The sequence below is a fragment of the Schistosoma mansoni genome, chromosome 2, assembly GCF_000237925.1.
Source record: "Schistosoma mansoni strain Puerto Rico chromosome 2, complete genome".
Classification (NCBI taxonomy): Eukaryota; Metazoa; Platyhelminthes; class Trematoda; order Strigeidida; family Schistosomatidae; genus Schistosoma; species Schistosoma mansoni.
The window spans coordinates 21,763,387-21,785,108 of record NC_031496.1 but is presented as its reverse complement, the minus strand read 5'-3'; the positions used below and the strand labels follow the sequence as shown (position 1 = coordinate 21,785,108).

The following is a 21,722-nucleotide window of genomic DNA, read 5'->3' as shown; positions in this document are numbered from 1 at the left end:
ATGCTAATTATTGTCAAATCCAAGTAGCCAAGTAGCACGAAACCCGGGTCCAGGGCTTCATGTTGACCATCTTCAACCACCATCTCATCTCAACATAGTGCACGCAGTGTCGAGCCACCTAGACTAGTGGCCACATTGTAACTTGATCGATAGCATTCGATCAGCACTAAGAAGGACTTGACACGCATGACATTGATCACCATCCAGTGATCAATCAATAGTGATTACATCTCAGTTTTACAAGAGGTCGGTCGCGGCCCAAATAGCTCAATAGTAACGTCTCTGACTATGAAGCTGAGTGGCACGAGATTGAATCCGTCAGGGAGCACCAGTTTCCTCAAGATTACAGGTACACCTTGATGACGAGTGTCAAGTAGCACGAAACCCGGGTCCAAGGTTTCCTGTTGACCACCTCCAACCACCAGCTTATTCTAAAATTCAATTAGTGTGACCCATTCGAACATTGGATTAATGTTATTTATTTGTTTTATTAATATCATTTATTGATTTAACTTAAGAATCAAAACAAATTTATTTCAATAATTAATACTTAAAAATCTGATTTAAATTATGATGCTTACTTGACAAGTGTCACAGTTTCCATCATATGAAAACTTTGCTCTTGAAGATCAGTGAGTTTTTGTGATAAATCGAGTGGTATGATGTTTTCTTGTTCATACTGCTTTATAGTTCTCATATGTGCCTTTCAAATAAAAAAAATAGGCCAAAAATATGATTACTTATAGACAATTATTCAAAGTTATTTATTCCAAACAACATGAAGTACCCATCTTGATTATATGTAAAACATACTTTGAATAACTTTAAATGCTAAACGCATTTCAGTAGGCTAAAAATACAATAATAATATGCCAATAACACCACTGAATCGTATTGATAATGTTTGAACGACAGTTAGTAGGTTTAGTAAATCAAGATTTCGGAGCTCTGTAATTGTCATTTAGTTTTTTGGCAGTTTACAGATATAAAAGATTCCTATTATGAAACTTAGAACAACACATGTAAGCGAACAATTGTTTTCAATCACATCGTCATGATGAATATTTATATGAAAATGTTAGATCAATCAAGGCTATTTGAGTCAATAATCACAATGAAATAGAATACGTTACCAAGCATAATAATAGTTAAAAGTACAGGTTGATAGTGGGAAGACAGGTGTACTGATAGTAGTAAGAATATTAAATTACGATAACAAAAGTCTTATCAATAGTTAAACATAGGAAATAAAAGGTCAAACGTGGGTAAATAGACTAGAATAGTATTCACGAAACGTTAAAATCATTACGTAATAAGAAGTATGTAAGTAATTAGATAGTGAAGAATACAAACGGAAAGAGGTAGAAAATTACAAAAAATGATAACCAAAATAAAATTTTTACAAATAATAATAATGTCATTTATTAAGTTATGTCCGGCCATGGAAGGGATAGGGGGGTTACGAATTTCTTCTGTACACATAAATTAGGGTGGAATGTACGAATTCCTATGGCTTCTGCTATATGAAGTAGACGGGAGCGAACTCCGTTGGGAAACGATGGAGGTATACGATAGATCACTTGAAATGATTTCAATTTATCTACACTATGACCACTATCAATTAGATGTGCCAAGATAGAACTGCGTATTGTTTTTATTTGGATCTTCCCAAACCATGCTGGTAGATGTTCACTCATTCGTTGGTTAAGTTGCCTAGTAGTACGTCCGATATAGCTATCTCCACAGGAGCAGCTGAACTTATAAATGCACATAGAGGAGGCCAACTCAGGTAACTTGTCCTTCGTTTGAGTAGACATCACTGGTCTACTCGAGAAAGTCAATGCAAGATAGGCTGCGTAGAATGTCCTACGAATAACTTTCGTTAACCTATCTTTCAGAGTATCACTAGCTACGTCCCCGTTGAATTGTAATTTCATGTATAAAGGTTTCTTTCGAACAGTTGAAATCTCCGACTTCTTCCTTGTATCATACATGTACTTTTTAATGAACACAGCAGAGTAGCCGATCTCTGTCAGTGAGTCATAGATAAATTCCAGTTCCTGACTTAAAGTATCAACAGAACAGATCTTTTTTACCCTACTAGTGAGGCATCTGACCGAATTTCTCTTATATTGGATAGGTGTAAAGCTATAGAAGTGAGTATATTGACAGACAGAGGGTCTTTTTCTATACACACTTCTACTTAACGGGCCATCACTTCGCTTGCTTAGTGTAACGTCAAGGAAATTCAGCTTTTTGTCACACTCGCCTTCACCAGTGAAACTAACCGCTGGATGTACACTGTTGAACTGTTCTAGTCTGGGGGACTAATAACGAATATTTTGTTGTTGCTAATGTAGGAAAACCGTATACTGTCACATGGCCCCATAGTAGAAAAGAAATGTAATTGTGTGCGCGCCTAATATGACTAAAATAATTGTCCATTTGGCTATGGTTATTGACCCCATACTCCTGTTTGGTTCAGTGAAAACATATATATATATATATATATATATATATATATACTAGAGGGTTATGTAAGTTTATTTGTTTCTTTGGTAGTAGGGCAGGTCATTCGCCATTATTCTTCATGGATACATTAAGAAACCAATAGTGGTAACTGAATCGAACTGATAGAACGCAACGTTTGCCCAGCGTTTGTCAGGATTATATGAAACCAAATGTCTTGGTGGTAATTAAACATCAAAAGTAAGCTCTATAAATGATCTTAGTTCTTTGAATTTTTAACTAGCATGTAAGGCAACCACTCGAACAACGATAATTTAAGTTGGGTAAATAACTTCTCTTTACAATCAGTTCCTCACTATAGGTTACATACCAATATATATGTATGTAGACTTTATAATTGAATATAAAATCATTGTCAACCAAATGATTGTAATTCAATTAATCAGCCTTCCAAATCCTGATGAGCCAATTAAACCTAACTTATACTTAGTCAAGTTCATCATCTTATTTCTAAATATCATTTTTTATGGTGAAGTTCAGAGGAAGACTATAAAAGTTGTATCTTTGTATATCTAGTTAACACTGATCATTAAATTGATTGATAAATAACCTTTAATGTTACCTATTCATTCACTTTCAATGTGGTCTTTGTTTCAAGATTTCACCTTTTATGTACAATGAAAATCATAATAAATAAAAAGAACATATTATGCCGAGAAATGGAGACAGACATGAGAAGAATGAACAACAATTGGATAGAACTAGAAAGGAAGGCCCAGGACAGAGTGGGTTGTAGAATGCTGGTCGGCGAACTATGCTCCACTGGGAGTAACAGGCGTAAGTAAGCACACGTAAATAAACTGAACTAAATATGCGAAATTTATGAAGTCTCCTATCTCTCCTTTAACTATTTATCGAATTCCTATATATTCACTCACACTTTTCTTCTTATAAATAGTTATACCTTCTGTAATAAGTATTAGTAATAAAATCAATCAATTGATTATTGTTAAATAAACAATTTTTCCAACTTGACACTAAATTTTAACGCACAACGTTAATTGAATTGTAACCATTTTGACAATATCTAAATTTATATCCCCTTATAATATCTAAATAATATCCATGTAGAGATATGATGATGATGGGAAGTTAAAAGAAATGAAATATTTTCTTAATTGACTCCTATTTTATATAATATCCTAATGGGAATATCATTTAATAACAATTAAGGTAGAAAAATATATATTATACAGAATATTCAAACTTATGATGATTATTTTAATAGTTGAGATCATGAATCAATTGAAGCTAGACCATCATGGAAAACCTGGAAGAATTGGACGATCGTTTCGTTCTATGGTGAGACTCCTCAGGAGTACACATCGATGATCCCACCTCGCGAGATTCGAACCCAGGACCTACCAGTCACATCAGATCATGGATGTGCACTGCTGAGGAGTCCCACAATAAAACGAAAGGACTGCCCAGTGCTTTCATGTTTTCCATGATGGTCTAGCTTCAATTGATTCATGATCTCAAGTATCAAAATTACTATATTACTTACAAAATCCATTCTGATATTAAACTGATTACTTATTATAGTAGATTATTTATAATGAAGTTAAAATTTCACTTTAAATATCATATTGAACTTTCTTATATAGATAGAGATTTATTCAATAGCAATGAAAGAACATTTTATAAGTGAGTTCGAATCTTTATTTCATATTTGATTTGATTTGCAATATTATTTTTAAAAAATAAACGGATTTGAAATAAGAGAAACGAATCCCTGAAAGAATACATGATATCGAGATGGAGAAGATTTGTAGCTCAGGTGGATGATTTTGATGTAGTTTTATTCTCTGAGCTGGCTTTCGTGGAGCTTTCATCGTCCTTGTGAACGACATCATCAGCACAAACTCTGGGTAGAAGTGAAGTGTTCGAATTTCTCCACATATGGTTCACAGTTTGTCCTGTACACCTTGATGTTGATTGGTTGTTGCTGACCTTAAATCTGTTATTGTTAATAACTTACTCTTCAGTTATCTTCGTTTCCCTCCAACTTATCATAGAATAGAAACTATTAGCGAGTATATTTTATACTGTAAAAACATTTCACATCAGCAAGCACTAAGTAATAAGCCTAGGTCTTGGCTTGGATATCATCGACTAGCTATGCGGGTTGAGCGTTAAATTTTAGTAAATATATATCAAACGACAGACTGAAAAGATTACATTGGAAGAAAAGTAGCCTATTAAGTTTTATTTCAAGTTCATCAAAAAACTACTAACTCATTGTTCATTGAGATTAATGAATTTATAGATGAGATTAAAGGAGACGTTCTTCGCAAAAAATGAATCTGTGTTCTTTGATTTACATTTTACAAATCCTAAAGATTTTTACTTTAAATCGTGATACATATGTTGTAATACATTAATATGGAAAAATAGAATTTTTTGGGCAAAATGTCTTCCATGTCCTTAAAGCAGGAAAGTTTATTAAGAAAACACAGAATTTGATTTGTATATCAAGTGGATTAGGTTAATATTTCGTGTTACAAGTATAATAGCTCAGTGGTTATTGATCATAGGATCGTGGATGCGCGCTGCTGAGGAGTCCTATAGTAGGACGAAATGGCCATCCAGTGCTTCCAGGTTTTCCATGATGGTCTAGCTTCAATTGACTCATGATTTCAACTATAAAAATTCATTATAAAATAATTGATATTATAAATATATATATGTATGTATATGTAATATACGAATAAATTTACTTTGAGTAAAATTTAACAACTCACTTTATTCCAATCAAGCAGACTTTGAAATATTGCGATTTCTGTTCGACGTAGATGAATGCTACCTGGTATACGAGTCCCAACTATAAATATATTTAAAGAATAAACTAAATGAATTGATCATACTTAATTTCATATACTACTTTTATCTATAGAGTAGAGTATGTTATCTATAGTATTCATAACAGAAACGTCACTTTGACATTTTTAAGATTGAGTGTCATTATTGAGAAAGACTTAACTTTTTGGGTGGTTCATGTCAAAGGCTGAGATCTATTGAGGGACAAATGAAAATTGGCGAGTACTGATGATTTAACTCATGTTAGAAATAGCTAATTTTCATTCCGTGACGGAAATTACTTAATTGGTTTTAAGTAGCGTTCCTGCGATTCGGCATCAGAAGTTAGAAAGACATTATTGAAACCGTTTGGAATAATTGTAGCACATAAACCAAAAAAAACACTTCACTCAGTCTTGTACAAATGAATAAATGAAGTAAAGCCAAACAACGTCTATAAAATAAGGTGTTTCAACTGCTCGAGACACTAAATCGGACAAAGTGGACGTCCTTCTCGTCTTCTCATGGACAAATATCAAGCAGCGGTCAAACGCCATGATATATCTTCGCTTATATCAATGCATGTAGACTCACATTCGGAAGGATGTTAAAAACTTGGAAAAACACTGATGATAATAGAGAATGTGTAGAAGCTTGCGACTCATGTCAGTTAGGAATCAAAAGCATATCGTAATCGATCCGACTTATCAACCATTCAAAAAAGCATAAGCAAAGCTAGGACCAAAAGTCAAATATGTGATAGAGACAATTAAAATAAAGATACAGATAAGGATAGGTTAAAGGACAACAATAACCGATCAAGATTGAGGTCGATAGAACAAGCTTTCAGGCATATGGGGAGAAATTGGAATACTTCACTTGTACCTGAAGTTTGTGCTGATGATGTTGTTCAGAGGAACAATGAAGGCTTCACAATTAAACTATCCAGCTTAGCGAACGGAACTCCACCAAATTATACATGTATGGAAATGCGATCCACACTTGTAGTCATTTTTATAGAATAAAAGTTACTATGACCAATTAAATATATAATCTTTCATAAGACAACGAAACCTCGTTTTATTTAATTGATCTTTTTCATTGTTTCCTTGTAGATACCGTCAAATTATTTTAAATGACTAAAACATACTGTTGAGAAAAACTTACATGTCTTTGTTTTATTCCAATGTTCACGTGTAGCATCAATAAGTCGTAAGAATTCTTTATTAAAATTTTCCGCCTCAGCTGTTGGTGGTTCAGTTAAAGAGAATACTAAGTTGTTTAGAAATCGTTTAAACGCTTCATCATCATCTGTAGTTAAACCCTATCGATTAATCGATATAAAACAAAATAACAATGTTGAAAAGAGTGAGAGTATTTCTTAGTGATTTGTAATATTGAAACGTTTAACAGAAGCTATAAAAAGAGGGGACCTCACTGCCCATTTATGATTCATTTGAACTTAGAAAGCCAAACATACCACGATTCTGTGTCATACCTAAAAATCGCAGATCGAAATTTCCTCTTTACCGAGTTTAAGCACTGTTTCGTCCTTCATCTGTATACCCACTAATATGCAGAAGATAGTTTGTCTCAATCCAGATTAAGACCTTGAAAAGATGGCTTACTGGTTTAACTTTAACACTAGTATGCGTGAATTCAAAGTCAGACTACTGCTTTGGCTAGAGAGACAAAAGTTATTCTATCACCTGATTAGTTGACAAGCGTGCGAGAGAGAGAGAAGACGAGTCAACTGGAACACCACTAAATTTATTCCTGATTCCGATTCACACTCCGATTTCGTTCCGAATCAGATTAGTGCAAAAAGATACATGAATAAATAGATGACCATAATACATAAACAACTAGGTAAATACAATTATGTCGCAAACTGGGGATTAGGATAGAAAATAAAGAACAAAAGATTACGTTTAAATTATAATAGCTTTGGAACAGAAAAGGCTGTTTTAGATTAAGTTGCTGAATAACAATCAATTATGATAAGCATTGGTTTTGTATTGAGACATTACTACAATTATAAAAAGATCTTTGAGAAGATTTAAATGTACTGGTACGAACAAATCATAACAAGAAACAAACGCTTTCTGATGATTATACGGTGTTACTCAATGCTTCAAAGCCGTAAATATTCTTTTAATTAAGAAATATTGTACTGAATACATCTTCGCGGAAACAAGAGAGGAGCTGATGAAATATCTGGAGCTAAAACTTGACAATTTTTAACTACTATCAAGTTATTACTCATTCTTAATATCAACAATTTATACGTTTATTTCTCATAATTAATTCCTTTAAAAGGAATATTCTGTAGTTGTTTGCATTGAAAATGCTTGTAAGGTAAGAAAATACAACTACCTATGTGTAGTATCAAAGAAATTGTTATAACGTGTGAGTGCGTGCGTGCCCTGTTCGATATATGAACGTGCTGAGCAAATTATCGATAGGAGCAATAATACACAAAAGCCATATATGCAAAATGTATTGAGAACTTACATCACTTTCAATAAACCGTTGTAATAAGATTGTGAAAAATTGAAGACAAATTTTCAACTGTTCATCTATGATGTAATTCCAACTGTCCAAAATGACTTTATAAAGTCTGTAAAGAATGAAAATATTAAAATTATGCTGATTAATACAAAAAAAAACAATCAGATTATAAGAAACTCAGCAAAACGTTTGGCAATTAGTGAAAACATTTATAGGGGTAATTGATAGTTATTTATTTTTCCGAACTGATTAAGTTTATCCATACAATTTCAGATTACAGTATATTTGAATCATCTCGGAGAAGTAACTGGAATTGTTAAATGATTACAAGTCCTCTAGTCAAACACTTACTATATACTTTCGTAAATTTAACCAATAAACATTGTGCCTCATGATGATCATGTAAACTTTTATTCAATAGGCCGAAAACCCGGTAATCAATGATTTTAGACATATACACAATGTGACTAATTATTAAACACTGTTAATCATTCACTTAGTATTGTTTGTTTGAATCTTCCCATTGATGTTTAGGACTGCAACTGGTCAGTCTCTTATTGCCATATGTGACGAAACGAGCGTCCTGGATTCCACTGCTAGCCACTATCCATCGTTGCTTATACTGACAATGGTTATTTGATGTTCTATTACTTTTATAATAATACTGTTTTATATGGAAATGTTGTTTTTGAATCTGATTAAATGTTACAGGGAGTGACTTTGAAATCGGTTTTCAATGAGGCGAATGTTTCACTATTAACTTTATGAAGAACTTTTCAGCAGAATAAACTCAATATATACAATCAAATTAATAATGTGAATTTGTGGTGTGGGTTACTTATATCCACATAAGTAGTATATTGTGATGGTCAGGCATAGAATGTATTTTGGCAGAAGATCGATAAGGAAAGAACAGAAATGAAGCGCAGTCGGTATGAAAATGCATGAACATTGAAATCAGAGAAAATGGACTGATATTTGCAGAAGGAATGGTCAAGATTAAAATAACTGGTTGATAGTTTGCAAATTAACTATTTACTGTATGGTTGCCAGATTTTAGTGAGATAGTAAATCAAACGTTTCCGGTAAACTTTTATAAAATACGTCAACGTAAGACATTGGAAGATTTCTCAGTTTACATTCCAATTGTCTGAACACTTCTTATTATGCAATTTAGATAATTTGTAATGAACGTTATTTCAATGTCCTTTTTTTGGGTCGCTGACCCATTTCATATTATGAAATTGTTTCAAGCCTTTATTATTCTTAACACAACCAGTAAACATGTCATCATACTTTCAGTTTGTAGTTTTTACTTATTATGTTTACGTTGGGGAGGTTAGATCCCTAGAGCTCACTTGAGAAAGGTCCTAATTCTGTAATTTTATCCTGAAAATTTGAATTTTATGTTTTCGCGCAAAGAAACTCTTAGTTGACCTACAGCTCACATTTCCCACTCGGAATTCCTTGACTGTCATTGGTTGACGGATTTTTTTAGTACGCTATTTTGTGGCTCTCCTAAGGGCGTTTCTATCATTGTATAAATAAGCTTGATTTATGTGCTTAGTGACCTCGTATTTTGTGGGTGTTTGTAGAATACAATCTCTACGCCTCATTAAGACTTTTTGATCTAGTTAGCCGGGCCGGGAACAATGGATTAGAATAAGCCTATCGTGTCACTGTGTCATTGACCTTCGTTCCGTTTACCGAGTAAGGTGAACTCGTAATAGCATCAAGTGTATCAGTTTATTTATGCGATTACTGACTCCACAAACTGCCTTGATCAGTTTAATAATTCAATATATGACATATAAATATTATTGTATATTAAAGAAAGGGCTGATGAGGATTTAATTGAAAGGAATATTGTTTGCTTATATATGCTGTTGTAATTCATAATATGGGAATTTTTTTAGTAGCGTACAAATACGTTTGGCTTTTTTTATATTAGTAAACAGAGTACACCCATTGAGACATTAAGTGAGAAAGATTGATTCAGTGAAGTGTTCTCTTTTCGGAGAATTCATTTTCAAAGCTGTACAATCGCAAATATATACATTTATTTTTCAGGCTGACAATAATTACAACAATAATGATAATAAACGTCTGTTAAACATAATAACAGTGAGGTAGAACAAAGGTATTACAAAAGTTTTTTTTCAGTCAGAGATACTGATAATAGTTTTATTGTTAAGGGTTTAAATATTCATTATAATAAGTATATATATTTGCAATTGTACAGCTTTATAAATGAATTCGCCGAAAACAGAACTCTCTTAGCTGAACTAATCATTCTTATTTTTCCTATAATCACCAGTGCTGTAGTGTGTGCTACTGATGTTGACAGATACAAGTAGTATGTATCACCAAAAGAATGTGAAATGCCTGAAAGCAGAAGCTTGAGAAAATCGGACAGAAGAGAACAAGAACAGAGAGTGATGGGGATGGGAAAGAAGAAACAATCAAATCTAAGACAATTGATTGACATTTTGTAAACGAAGTATCTATTGTATGGTTCTCAGATTTTACTAAGAAATTCTTTATTGTGTTAAGATACGTTTGGTTGTCGTCAATTGTGTTACCTTTACATGTTTTGAGTAGTATTTTAATGTTAAGAATAAAATATTTGAAATATTTAGTGAGATCTCGCCTAACAATATACTATGTGGATAATTACTAGGAAACAGTTAATTGAAGCAATTAAGAAATACAGCTTAATAAATAAACTAAGTAAATAATAATTTATAGTTGCTTACTTTATTGCTTTCTCTTGAGCTTCCATATCGGGTGACGGAATCCATACACATACAGATGGTACTAATGCTTCAACTTTCCCATCAATACTTCTAACATGCCAATGAAGCTTTGACGATGATTGTCCTAATGGACTGACATTTTCTGTAAAAGTACTACTCGTTTGATCACTACTTGTAGTACCAGAACCACTGGTTTGACCACGACCGAAATTCCAACAAGGCATTGTTGTGATTCTAGGCTTTGGATATCGTAAATAAGAGTTACTGTCAGTTGAACGATCGTCTATTTCCTCGGTTCTTGAATGACTATCACTATCTGTTTCACAAATATCCAATGTATCAGATGTCATATTATGTGATGCTTCAGATGTTATATCTTCCTCTTGATTAATACCTGTTCTTAATAAGAATTTCTGTTTATTTTCTACACCACCAGCCATATTGTCAACTATAACAATTCGCTCACCAGCGGTTAGTTTAAATTTAGGTGTTTCATAATCGCATAGCATTACACCATTTACAGGGGAATTAATACGATTAGTTCGTAGATAAATAGGCACAAGTGATTTAGATTGTTCAATTAACTGTTTTGAACGATTGACCACATAGTTTAAATGATCAAACTGGCTCTGTAAACAGATAATATTTTTCAATAAATAATGAATTGAATTTAAGTTATTGAATTGAAGATAATCTTCATAATAATATTTAATTTCCTAGAGTACTCATACCACGATTTTTGTCTTAATGACAAGTAATCAAATACGTTCATAAAGAATACAATGATAAAAATATTACCTGTTAAATATATAAAAAATAATAATAATATATAAAAAAGTGGCTATCAGGATTCAGTAGCTAAGTGGAGGTCCCGAGTTCGAGTCCCGTGTGCGGAGTCATACATGTGCACTGTTGAGGGGTCCCATACTAGGACGAAACGGCTGTCCAGTGCTTCCAGGTTTTCCATGATGGTCTAGCTTCAATTGACTCATGATCTCAATTACTGAAATTACTATAATATCCACAAAACCCCTACTGACATTAAATAGGCATGTATTTCACACTTTTTCTTCAACTGTGTATAATTTAAACGAGACAGTATCAGTCATTGTTGACAACTTTTTCAATATTTTGATCGTTAGTATTTAAATGGTTTTTTTAATGAGTAGTATTCAGAATACAGTGGTATTGAGTGCTGTTAGAGGTATGGGGATGGTTATCACTTCCCGGTTGCTGATACTATTGACGGGTTCTTCTTGAGGTACCTGAGATGGAAGCTACGTCAAAATCGGTCTTAGTGACCTGAGAGCATGACCGTATTGTACAAAGGGACAACATCTTGAGGCAGGTCACGCAAGACGTTTTTGTGTAATCTTAGTACTTGTTGAGGCTTAACCGCCGGAGACTGAAATCCATGTGATAAGGCTAGGTGTGCATTTTTCGAGTCAGCTTTTTCTACCCTCACCCTTCCTTTGTTAGAAAGCAGCATCACCGTTACGCTGGTTGAGAAACACATTACAGCCGTTACACCTCTGTATAATCTGAAGTACAACTTCCCCATCGGACATTGGGTTTACTATTTTTGTCTTACCGTTCTTCAACCGAACTGCTTCGCATGGCAGGACCTTGAGGAACGATTGTTTCAGCCAGTGTAGCCCGATTAGTTTCTTACAATAGGCAAGCCCGACCACCACATCAAGGTGGAAGCCTAGGGTAAATACCACTAAGCCAGAGTACATGCAGTCAAGCACGAAGCCAGGTGCATGCTTCATTAAATATCTTCGGGTCATGTTAATGACCCTTCGGCAGGTTGACCTACAGAAACCTCGTTACAACTTTTACTTCCTCTAAATAGTCAAATTAGGTCATCTTAGCATCAGTCGAGCGACAAAGCTACTACAACGAAGCCAATCCAATGACCTCACTAAACCTTTCAATCGGTAGTAGCGACGGTTGGTGTAGACTAAAATGAACTAATTGTTATTCTATTATTCACATTATTCTTAATTTTTAATCAAACAAATAAAATATTTGGAAGGGGGTCTTTTGGAGATTTTAGTAATTTTATACAGTTGAAATCATGAGTCAATTGAAGCTAGACCACCATGAAAACCTGGAAGCACTGGCACGGCAGTTTCGTCCTATTGTGGGACTCCTCAACAGTGATCTTGGATGCACACTGCTGAGGAATCCCAAAATAGGATGAAACGGTAGTCCAGCGCTTCCAGGTTGTCCATGGTGGTCTAGCTTCAACATACTCATGATTTCAACTGTATAAAATAAAATATTTAATAATCAAAAATATAAATTATCCAAGTTAAAGTTCTCTCAAAATTCTATTTACTTATTTAACTGATTTGAATGTTTAATGTAGAATATTTTTTTTGAAAAAAAGAAAAGAAATTAAAAGTACATTGATTCCTTCTTTTGAACTCCAACTAATATCTGAACACTTTAATTTTATTAAACTTATAATCACCAAGTGCTTATGATATATGTATCTAGGTACTTTATCATATATATCAGGTGATACCAGACAATACAAAGTTTTAGTTGCTATGTGACATAAATATATATATCAAGCAAATGAATGGATTAAAATTAACAAAGAAATGAGGTCAAATAAATTCTTCTCTAATTTTCTTTTTCTTTCATCTTTCTTATAATTTTAGTCTCTACTGAAAGATTCATTATATATATATATATATCTTTGTATATTTATCATACCTAATTATTCTGAATCCAATATCGAAGTGAAAACGTTGATATATCATTTTGTCAATAAACGTTTTTGGAATATATATACATATTACTTTAAATTACTAGTTACTTAAATTGATGTGATATCATGTGCCTACTGAAAATTATGTTTAAGTAGTATATGATTAATCTTTTAAAATTAGTGTAGATTTTGATCTTCAAGGTACACATGACTATTTGATAAAAAGCTGATCATACAATTTGATTTCAATCAAGATAAGTATAATCAAACTGTTATATCCCCCGCTGAATTATGAATGGTAAATCTGGGGACTATTTATGGACCAGTTTAATATGTATATTTTTTATTGTATAATTTTTAAGTAACTAACCTAATCGTATTCGTGTTCCTCTTATCATTAGCTTTATTTTAACCTTTGAACTATGATTATACGATTCTTGAGTTATCATCAGTCTATTGATTACTGTTCCCCCTATTCACAGCCACATTTGGCTAAATCTTGTACAAATGTTATTTTCTATTTTATGGTACGATGTGGTCTGTTTGATTGGTCTATAAACCCAGCATGTTTGTGAACAATGATTCATATTGTAGAGGCCATTATTGGTGTTCTGGACTTAACTGGCTGGGCTCTGCTAGGTAGAAAGCAGGACCGGGCAGTACTCAAGACTGCTCATAGGGCTTTTGTGTATCATATCTCTGATCGATAATTCGCTCCTCTCTGACTGGCGGGGATCAGCACGTTCATAAATCAAATAGGGCACTCGCACGCATTCGTTATAACGCAAACTTTTTTTCTGTAAAATTAGAATACACATACAAATTGCCCAAATTCAAAAATAATTTATACTTACTCTTAACCAATCTCTTAATTCTTTTGATGAATTTGTATAATATTCATGATTCATTTCAGCAAATCGTCCACGATTATATAGAAATTTTTTATGTCTATCATAAAGTTTAGTTTCTAAATGTCTGGCATCATAGTAAAACTAGAAAGACAAAAATAGAAGAGTTTGATTTAACTTTTTTATCTCAAATTTTATTCAAAACCAAAACGATAATGCTGAGTAATATTGAGAGAGTCTACATGAGCAAAGTTTTGATGGAGATTGTTCGTAAATCAGATGTCTTTCACATCAAGTTTATGAATTGCTCTAGTCAATTAAACTTCCCCAATCTTATGAGGATTTACATGTGATTATGAAATTACATACTGATTCGTTTAAAAAGTATATCTGAATACTGGATTTTCGGATATCTGTCTTTGAAGAACTTGACAAACTTAATATTATCTGTAAGCAAAGATGGATAGTGGCTAGCAGTGGAATTCAGAAAGCGCGTTTCGTCCTATTTGGGACTCACCAGCTGGATGTACCTGCAACTCAGAGTTGATGTTCACTCTTTGCTTACAATGCTTGTTAATTACCACTATATCGAGGCAATACGCACAGTATGTACATATGCCAATTAGAGACTAACCAGTTGCAGTCCTAAACATCAATGGGAAGATTCAAACAAACATTACTAAGTGAATTAATATTATCTGTTTAAAACATACCTTCAAATTTCTAGTTTAAGAAGAAATTTTCGAGGAATTTTTCGAATCTTTCGAGAAACATATTGTTATTTAATCAATTAAACGTCAATCAATACCTTTTTTAAGGTCACCTCTGACTATATTTATGATAACTATGTGTAATTTCATTTGCAGTGATATAGAAATTATTGAAAGAAGTGTTAATACATTGGTTTTTCAATAAATGCTTTGAAATCTTTTTTTAATTAAGCATAGTTTTTAAAAGTTCAACTGTTAAGTCACTAATGGGAAAAGAAGATAAAGTGTATGTCTTTAGAAGTCCGAGTTGATCAATAAACTACCAACGTCACTTTTACCTTACGTTGTAGAGGCCAAACTGAAATACTAGCGGTAGGAATAACTCATTTCAATCATTTGTAACTCTGAACTATGGGGGTTTTGTCGCTAAGATGTATTGCGTAATTCCAAGTTTATAAATGTAGAATAACTAGATCTGATGTTAATGTGATTTAGATTTTGAGTAATTATAACGGACTTAGTTATAAAATGTATTATTTTGGATAATCGTACCTAAATTATTGTCCAGATTACGTAACAAGAATTATGATATAAATTTATTAAATATATCTGATCCATTTTCAGAGTTGAAATCATGAGTGAATTAGAGCTAGACCACCATGGAAAACCTGGAAGCACTGGACGGTCCTTTCATCCTATTGTGGGACTCCTCAGCAGTGCGCATCCACGATCCCGCCTTGCGAGATTCGAACACAGGACCTACCAGTCTCGCGCGCGAGCGCTTAACCACCAGACCATTGAGCATTCGATGGTGTTAATGTCTGACCAATCCACGAAGTTGAGCAACCGCTCACCAATTGTCTTCAGTGACTTGATATCTCACAACAGACCGGGTTGTCTAGCTTCAATTGACTCACGATTTCAACTATGAAAATGCCGAAAACTTCACAAAACCACTTCTGATATCCGATTCAATTAAGCATTAATTGTCATACAGTAATTTTTCCAAAGAAATCTAGTTAGTTGAAGAATTAATTGATAATTGGTATAATGTGCAAATTCAGAGAGAGCAGTATTACCTGATGAAAATCGGCAGCATTTTTAAGATGTATAGTTGCTAATTCTGAATATCGACCAAGATTTTGCCAGCATCGATTGATAGGTCCAGATAATTTCTAAAGTTAAGAGTAAATAAATGGTATAATGTTTACATAAAAAATCGATATCTACATATCAACCAAAGTCTTGTATTAATTATTCAAAATTTAGGAAAAAACGCTAATTTCTCAAGTAAACAAAATTTGATGATACCATAATAAGGATTTTTATTTTTTTTATATAGATCTTATGTAGTATTACATAAGATTTATATTACTTAGATTTGAGACATTTATTGATTGTGACATTCAGAACTCCAACTAAACTATAGACAGTATGAAATGTACTTACTACTTACGCCTGTTACTCCCAATAGAGTATAGGTCGCCCATCAGCACTCTCCAACACACTGCGTCCTTGGCCTTCCTTTCTAATCATATCCAACCTTTGTCCATTCTTCTCAGGTCTGTCTCCGTTTCTCGGTGCAATGTGTTCTTTGGTCTTCCTCTTCTCCTTTGACCTTCAGGATTCCATATGAGGGCTTGTCTTGTGACGCAGTTGGCTGCTTTCCTTAATGTGTATCCTATCCACTTCCAGCGTTTCTTCCTAATTTCTTCCTCCACTGAAATCTGGTTTCTTCTCTCCCACAGTAGTTTGTTGTTGATAGTGTTTGTCCAACGGACCCGAAGTATCTTGTGTAGACAATTGTTAATAAACGCCCGTATCTTCTGGATGACGGCTTCCGTTATTCTCCGAGTTTCCACCCCATACAGTAGAACTGTCTTGACCTTTGTATTGAAAAATTTGACTTTAATGTTGGTTGACAATTGTTTTGAGTTCCAGAAGTTTTTCAGCTGTAAATATGCTGCTCTTGCTTTGTAGATCCGCGTCTTCACATCTGCATCAGATCTACCGTGTTCATCGATGATGCTGCCCAAATATGTAAAGGCTTTCACAACCTCCAAAGCTTCTTCGTCAAGTGTAATTGGATTGGTGCATGCTGTATTGTATCGGAAAAACTTGCTTTTCCCTTTGTGTATGTTGAAACCTACTGCTGCTGAGGCTGCTACTACACTGGTCCTCTTCTCCTGTATTTGTTGTTGCGTGTGCGATAGAAGGGCCACTGCAGGTCCCAAGCCCGGATAAAAGAGTAGGGTTGGGCATGAAGTTAGCGACCCCACTTGCGGAAAAACGCTTACCATTATGCAATGTAACTTTAAAATTATTGAAATTGTTTAAATGGACTACATTTTGTGTTTATGGTCACTTGAAAATAAGGTAACTGACAACAGTACTGTGATATCTTTCTTTCGTATATAAAAGTTACTTATTCATATCTTTAGCCAAACACATTCAAGTATTATTTTATCAAGAGTGGAAGGTTTTCACGATTCCAATTATTATATTATATTATATAAAGTCGTATCGACTTTTTTCAAAATGAGAACAATATAAACAATCCCAAGTAGAAATTGTTCCTTCAAAAAATTGAAAACAGTCAATAAACCAATCATTGTCTTTAATAAATTTATTAACTTTCAACGATGATTTAAACTTCGTTTTTCTATTTCATGTATTATTCTTACTGATGAAATCTAAGTCAATTCAAGAAAGGATTTTCGAACATTTCACATAGATCGTTAATAATCAGTACATTTTCAATCATAGCATAATGAGTAGATAACTTGTATTTTTAACGTTTTGTGACCTAATGTAAGCCACTTCTTCAGACTAATCATTCTCATAGATAATAATAAATTATGAATTGTCGAACAATGGTAAGAATAAGATTAAGCTAATATTGTACTGTGTGCTACTGATGTCAAAAGATATAAGTAATATGTATCACCAGTCGAAAGTGGAATGCATGGCGGCAGAAGGTTGAGGAAGTCGAAGAGAAGAGAACGAGAACAGAGAGTGATTGGTGTGGAATCGAAGGAACAACAAAGTCTGAGACGATCGAATGACATTTTTCGAATGAAGTATTCACTGTATGTAAATAAAATAATATATTTGCAATGTCCCAGTAAATAGAAAAATTAGATTTTCTGAAGTTTCTTGACTCAGTTTAAGCCATTTCTTTATAGGATAAATAACCAAAACAAAACTAATCTTGGAATAACTTTGATCTGATTGTTTATTCTCTGAAGAAGTGACTTGAACTGAGTCACGAAATGTCGGAAAAATCTAATTTTTCTACTCAATAAGATATTGTAAATATGTTATTTTATTTATAACAAAATCAATTAAAAACCACTAAATACTCTAAATTATTATTTATTTAATTAATCTGAAATCAAATAACATGATAGTTTTTAGGATGAATTTTTTATTGACTCGTTGTAATGGTAACTTGAGGAATTTACTTACCGATGAATAACTCTTTATGCCAGTCAGGCACACATATGAATCGGTTCAAGTTGCCATACCTCATTAGCACAAAAAGATGAACACCGAATTCATAGAAGTAGTTAATTTAGTGGTGGTAATATATAAAAGAAAGGTTGTATATAAGGATATAGTACAGGAAGAAAGAAAGATATGAAGCAATTTTAATCTCACAATTTAAGAGAAGATAAAGAGTGTATACACCTGCGCCATGGTGATCGATTATGAGGCATGGCACACAGAATCTCCAACCATTGGTTACGATAGTCATGCGGACCCCAACCAAGTAGTCCGCATCTGCCAACAAGGCTAAGACTAGAAGTTAGTGACTTCAAGCTCTGATGCCACGTTTTGGCCTCCCCTAACCTTTTTCCAATCATCCCCCATACTAGTCAGCATAGTATGTCGTAGTAATTGGTGTTCAAGCATACGTAACACGTGAACTCTTTATGTAAACATTAATTGAATAGATAATTCTTAGTACAGTCATTTACAATAAGTGATTTTGTATTAATAACATTTTATTATACTACTATTCAACCTGACATTGTAACTCAATAGCTATCAAAATGTTACACAAACATCTGATGTATATATGCAGGTAGTTTTGATGTATTCTGGCTCAATAAAATAACAGTACTTTATACGAAATAACAGATATTTTTCATTTTTATCAGGGGGGTTTGTGGAGTTCTTAGTAGTCTAATGGTCGAATTCGTGAGTCAATTACAGCTAGAACATCATGTGAAACCAGGAAACAGAGAATGATCGTTTCGCTCTAGTATGGGACTCTTCAACTGTGAGCAATCACGATCCTGCTCGCGGGATCCCAACCTAGGACCTTTGGTCTCGTGCACGAACGCTTAACCTCGAAACCACTGAGCCAGCATCCACGGTGTTAATGTCTAAACTTCACGAATCCATGAAATCTCACCACCGTCTAAAGGTTAAGAGTTAGCGTGCGAGACCGATAGGTTCTGAGTTCGAATATCGCGTAGAGGGATGATGGATGCGCACTGCTCAGGAGTCTCATACAAGGTAGAAACAGCCGTCCAGTGCTTCCAGGTTTTCCATGGTAGTCTAGATTTAGATTGATTCATGAATTCAACTATTATTTTTTTCCTTTTTTCTGTATAAAAAATGAATCAATACTTTATATATAAACTAATAAATGAGTAGAATGAATAACATAGATAAATATATCATTCTGTGTCACAATATGCCATAATATCGTAACTAAGAAATCATTTATAGTGATGTTTGGTTGTTTTCCATGTAATTAAATTCCCTATCCCTTACATGCGAAGCTACTAACTTGTTGAGAAATGTAATATCGACTACAGGTGGATGATATAATATTTGGAAAATTCTAATGGAAAAAAAGTAAATTGAATAAACACATGAAATCAGTCACATGAAATCATGTGAACCCCATTTCGATTTGGATAGAAAGATTATTTTCAAACTATAAATTTACTAGTGTCATAAGGTTGAACTCACAGAACATAGTTTTTAGATAAATTAGATCATTTAAACTGTATGGATACTGTATTCCATTTTATTATTAACTGTACCAAACGTACTAGAATTTAAGCAAATTTTAAAGTTTTAGACGTTTATCAGATTCAATGTATAAAATAATGAAGAAATGTGTGCAATTAATCTGTCTCAGAGTTTTTTTAGCAAGGATGTTTTCTAAAGGATAGGGTTGCCGACCCCACGCCCAACCCTGTTTCACTACTTGAGCTTGGGACCAACAGTACCCTTAGAAGAGTTACAGGCGGACAGCATTCGTACAATTGAAGAACATATGGAACTCAAAATAATTGTCTGCCAATCAATACCATATTCAGAATCTTCAATATGAACTTCAAGACAATTCTATTGTACGAAGCTGAAACTTGGAGAACTACTACAACCATCATCAAAGCAGTACAAGTATGTATAAACAATTGTCTACGGAAGATACTGAATGTCTGTTGACTGGATATTATCAGCAACAGCTTACTGTTGAGGGAGAACAAATCAGCTTTCATCTGAGGAAGAAATGAGAAAGAACGATGGAATTGGATAGGACACACATAACGGAAATCACCAAACTGCATCACGAGGCAAGCGGTAACTTGGAATCCTGAACGAAAACGGGAGGATGGAAGACCAAAGAACACACTGGGTGGAGAATTGGAAGCAGGTATGAAAAGGATGAATAGAAACTGGGAAGGATTTCCCAGGACAGAATTGGATAGAGAATGCTAGTGAGCGGCCTATGCTCCTCGACGAAGGGTAACAGGGGTAACTAAGTAATCTGTCTTAATTTATGGATTCACAAGTTCTGATGAAATATTGTGTATATATGTTAGCTAGAGTTGATTGTTTTGCTACAGAACAGGAAATTTATAAACATAAACCAAAAGTTGTCATCAAATCCAATTTACTTTATTCGAAGATTTAAAAAATAGGTACAAAGAAATGAATAAACTGTTGTATCCCGAAGAGAATTGTGAATGGTAACTTTTGAGGACTATTTATAGACCAATGTAATATGTATATTTCCTATTGTATAATTGTTAAGTAACTAAACTATTCGTATTCGTGTTCCTCTTATCCTAAGCTTTATTTTGAACTATGAAATATTATTATACGATTTACCATTCTTGAGTTATCCCCGGTCTATTGATTACTGTTCCCCCCTATTCACAGCCACATTTGGCCAAATCTTGTACAAATATTATTTTCTATTTTATGATACAATGTGGTCTGTTTGGTTGGTATATAAACCCAGTATGTGAGTGCATGTGTGTACACTTCTTATCCTACTCATCACATGTCTGTAACCTATTTTTATCTGACTAGAAATATTAATTAACGTTTGATTAAATCGAGTTGGTTCACACGCCTTCTCCACTGCACATTATTTCTCTTCGCTCTCTTCTCTTCACTTCATCCTTCTGATTGTTTGTTCAAATCAATCAGTTTACAAAATATACTCATTCAAAAATCCATTCTCGTGTTTGGCTTATTTAATTCCGTTATTCACTAACGCAATTTAAGTCGATAATAATATACGAGAATAGTCAGGATGTATATTTCAACAGCAATTATTCAAGAACGATGATTTACCCGATCTAATTGAAGTCAAATATTGGACCACTAATGTATTATTAAACTGTTTGAAATCTCGTTTGATGTGTATGAATTTATTTGACAAAAAAACACACATACACACAACAAGATATATACGAATAGACTTACTCTTCTCCAAAACTTATTATCGAGATTTTCCATTATAAGTTTCAATGCACGTTTAGCATTGAATGCTGCAACATCCTATGAACAAATATATATTAATTTACATTCAACA

At 33.5% G+C, this 21,722-nt stretch overlaps 1 protein-coding gene across 1 annotated transcript in view; it reads right to left on the bottom strand.

The window, feature by feature from the left end:
• Window positions 1-21,722, bottom strand: part of Smp_157380 (hypothetical protein) — a gene marked incomplete at its 5' end in the record, with an annotated part of 45,583 nt that overhangs the window by 22,847 nt on the left and 1,014 nt on the right. Inside the window, 7 exons of the mRNA XM_018796083.1 lie at window positions 582-703; window positions 6,479-6,652; window positions 10,517-10,565; window positions 10,596-11,224; window positions 14,172-14,309; window positions 15,955-16,050; window positions 21,614-21,688. Of these exons, the coding sequence (XP_018650331.1) occupies window positions 582-703; window positions 6,479-6,652; window positions 10,517-10,565; window positions 10,596-11,224; window positions 14,172-14,309; window positions 15,955-16,050; window positions 21,614-21,688 (1,283 nt within the window). The remainder of the gene's footprint in view (window positions 1-581; window positions 704-6,478; window positions 6,653-10,516; window positions 10,566-10,595; window positions 11,225-14,171; window positions 14,310-15,954; window positions 16,051-21,613; window positions 21,689-21,722) is intronic.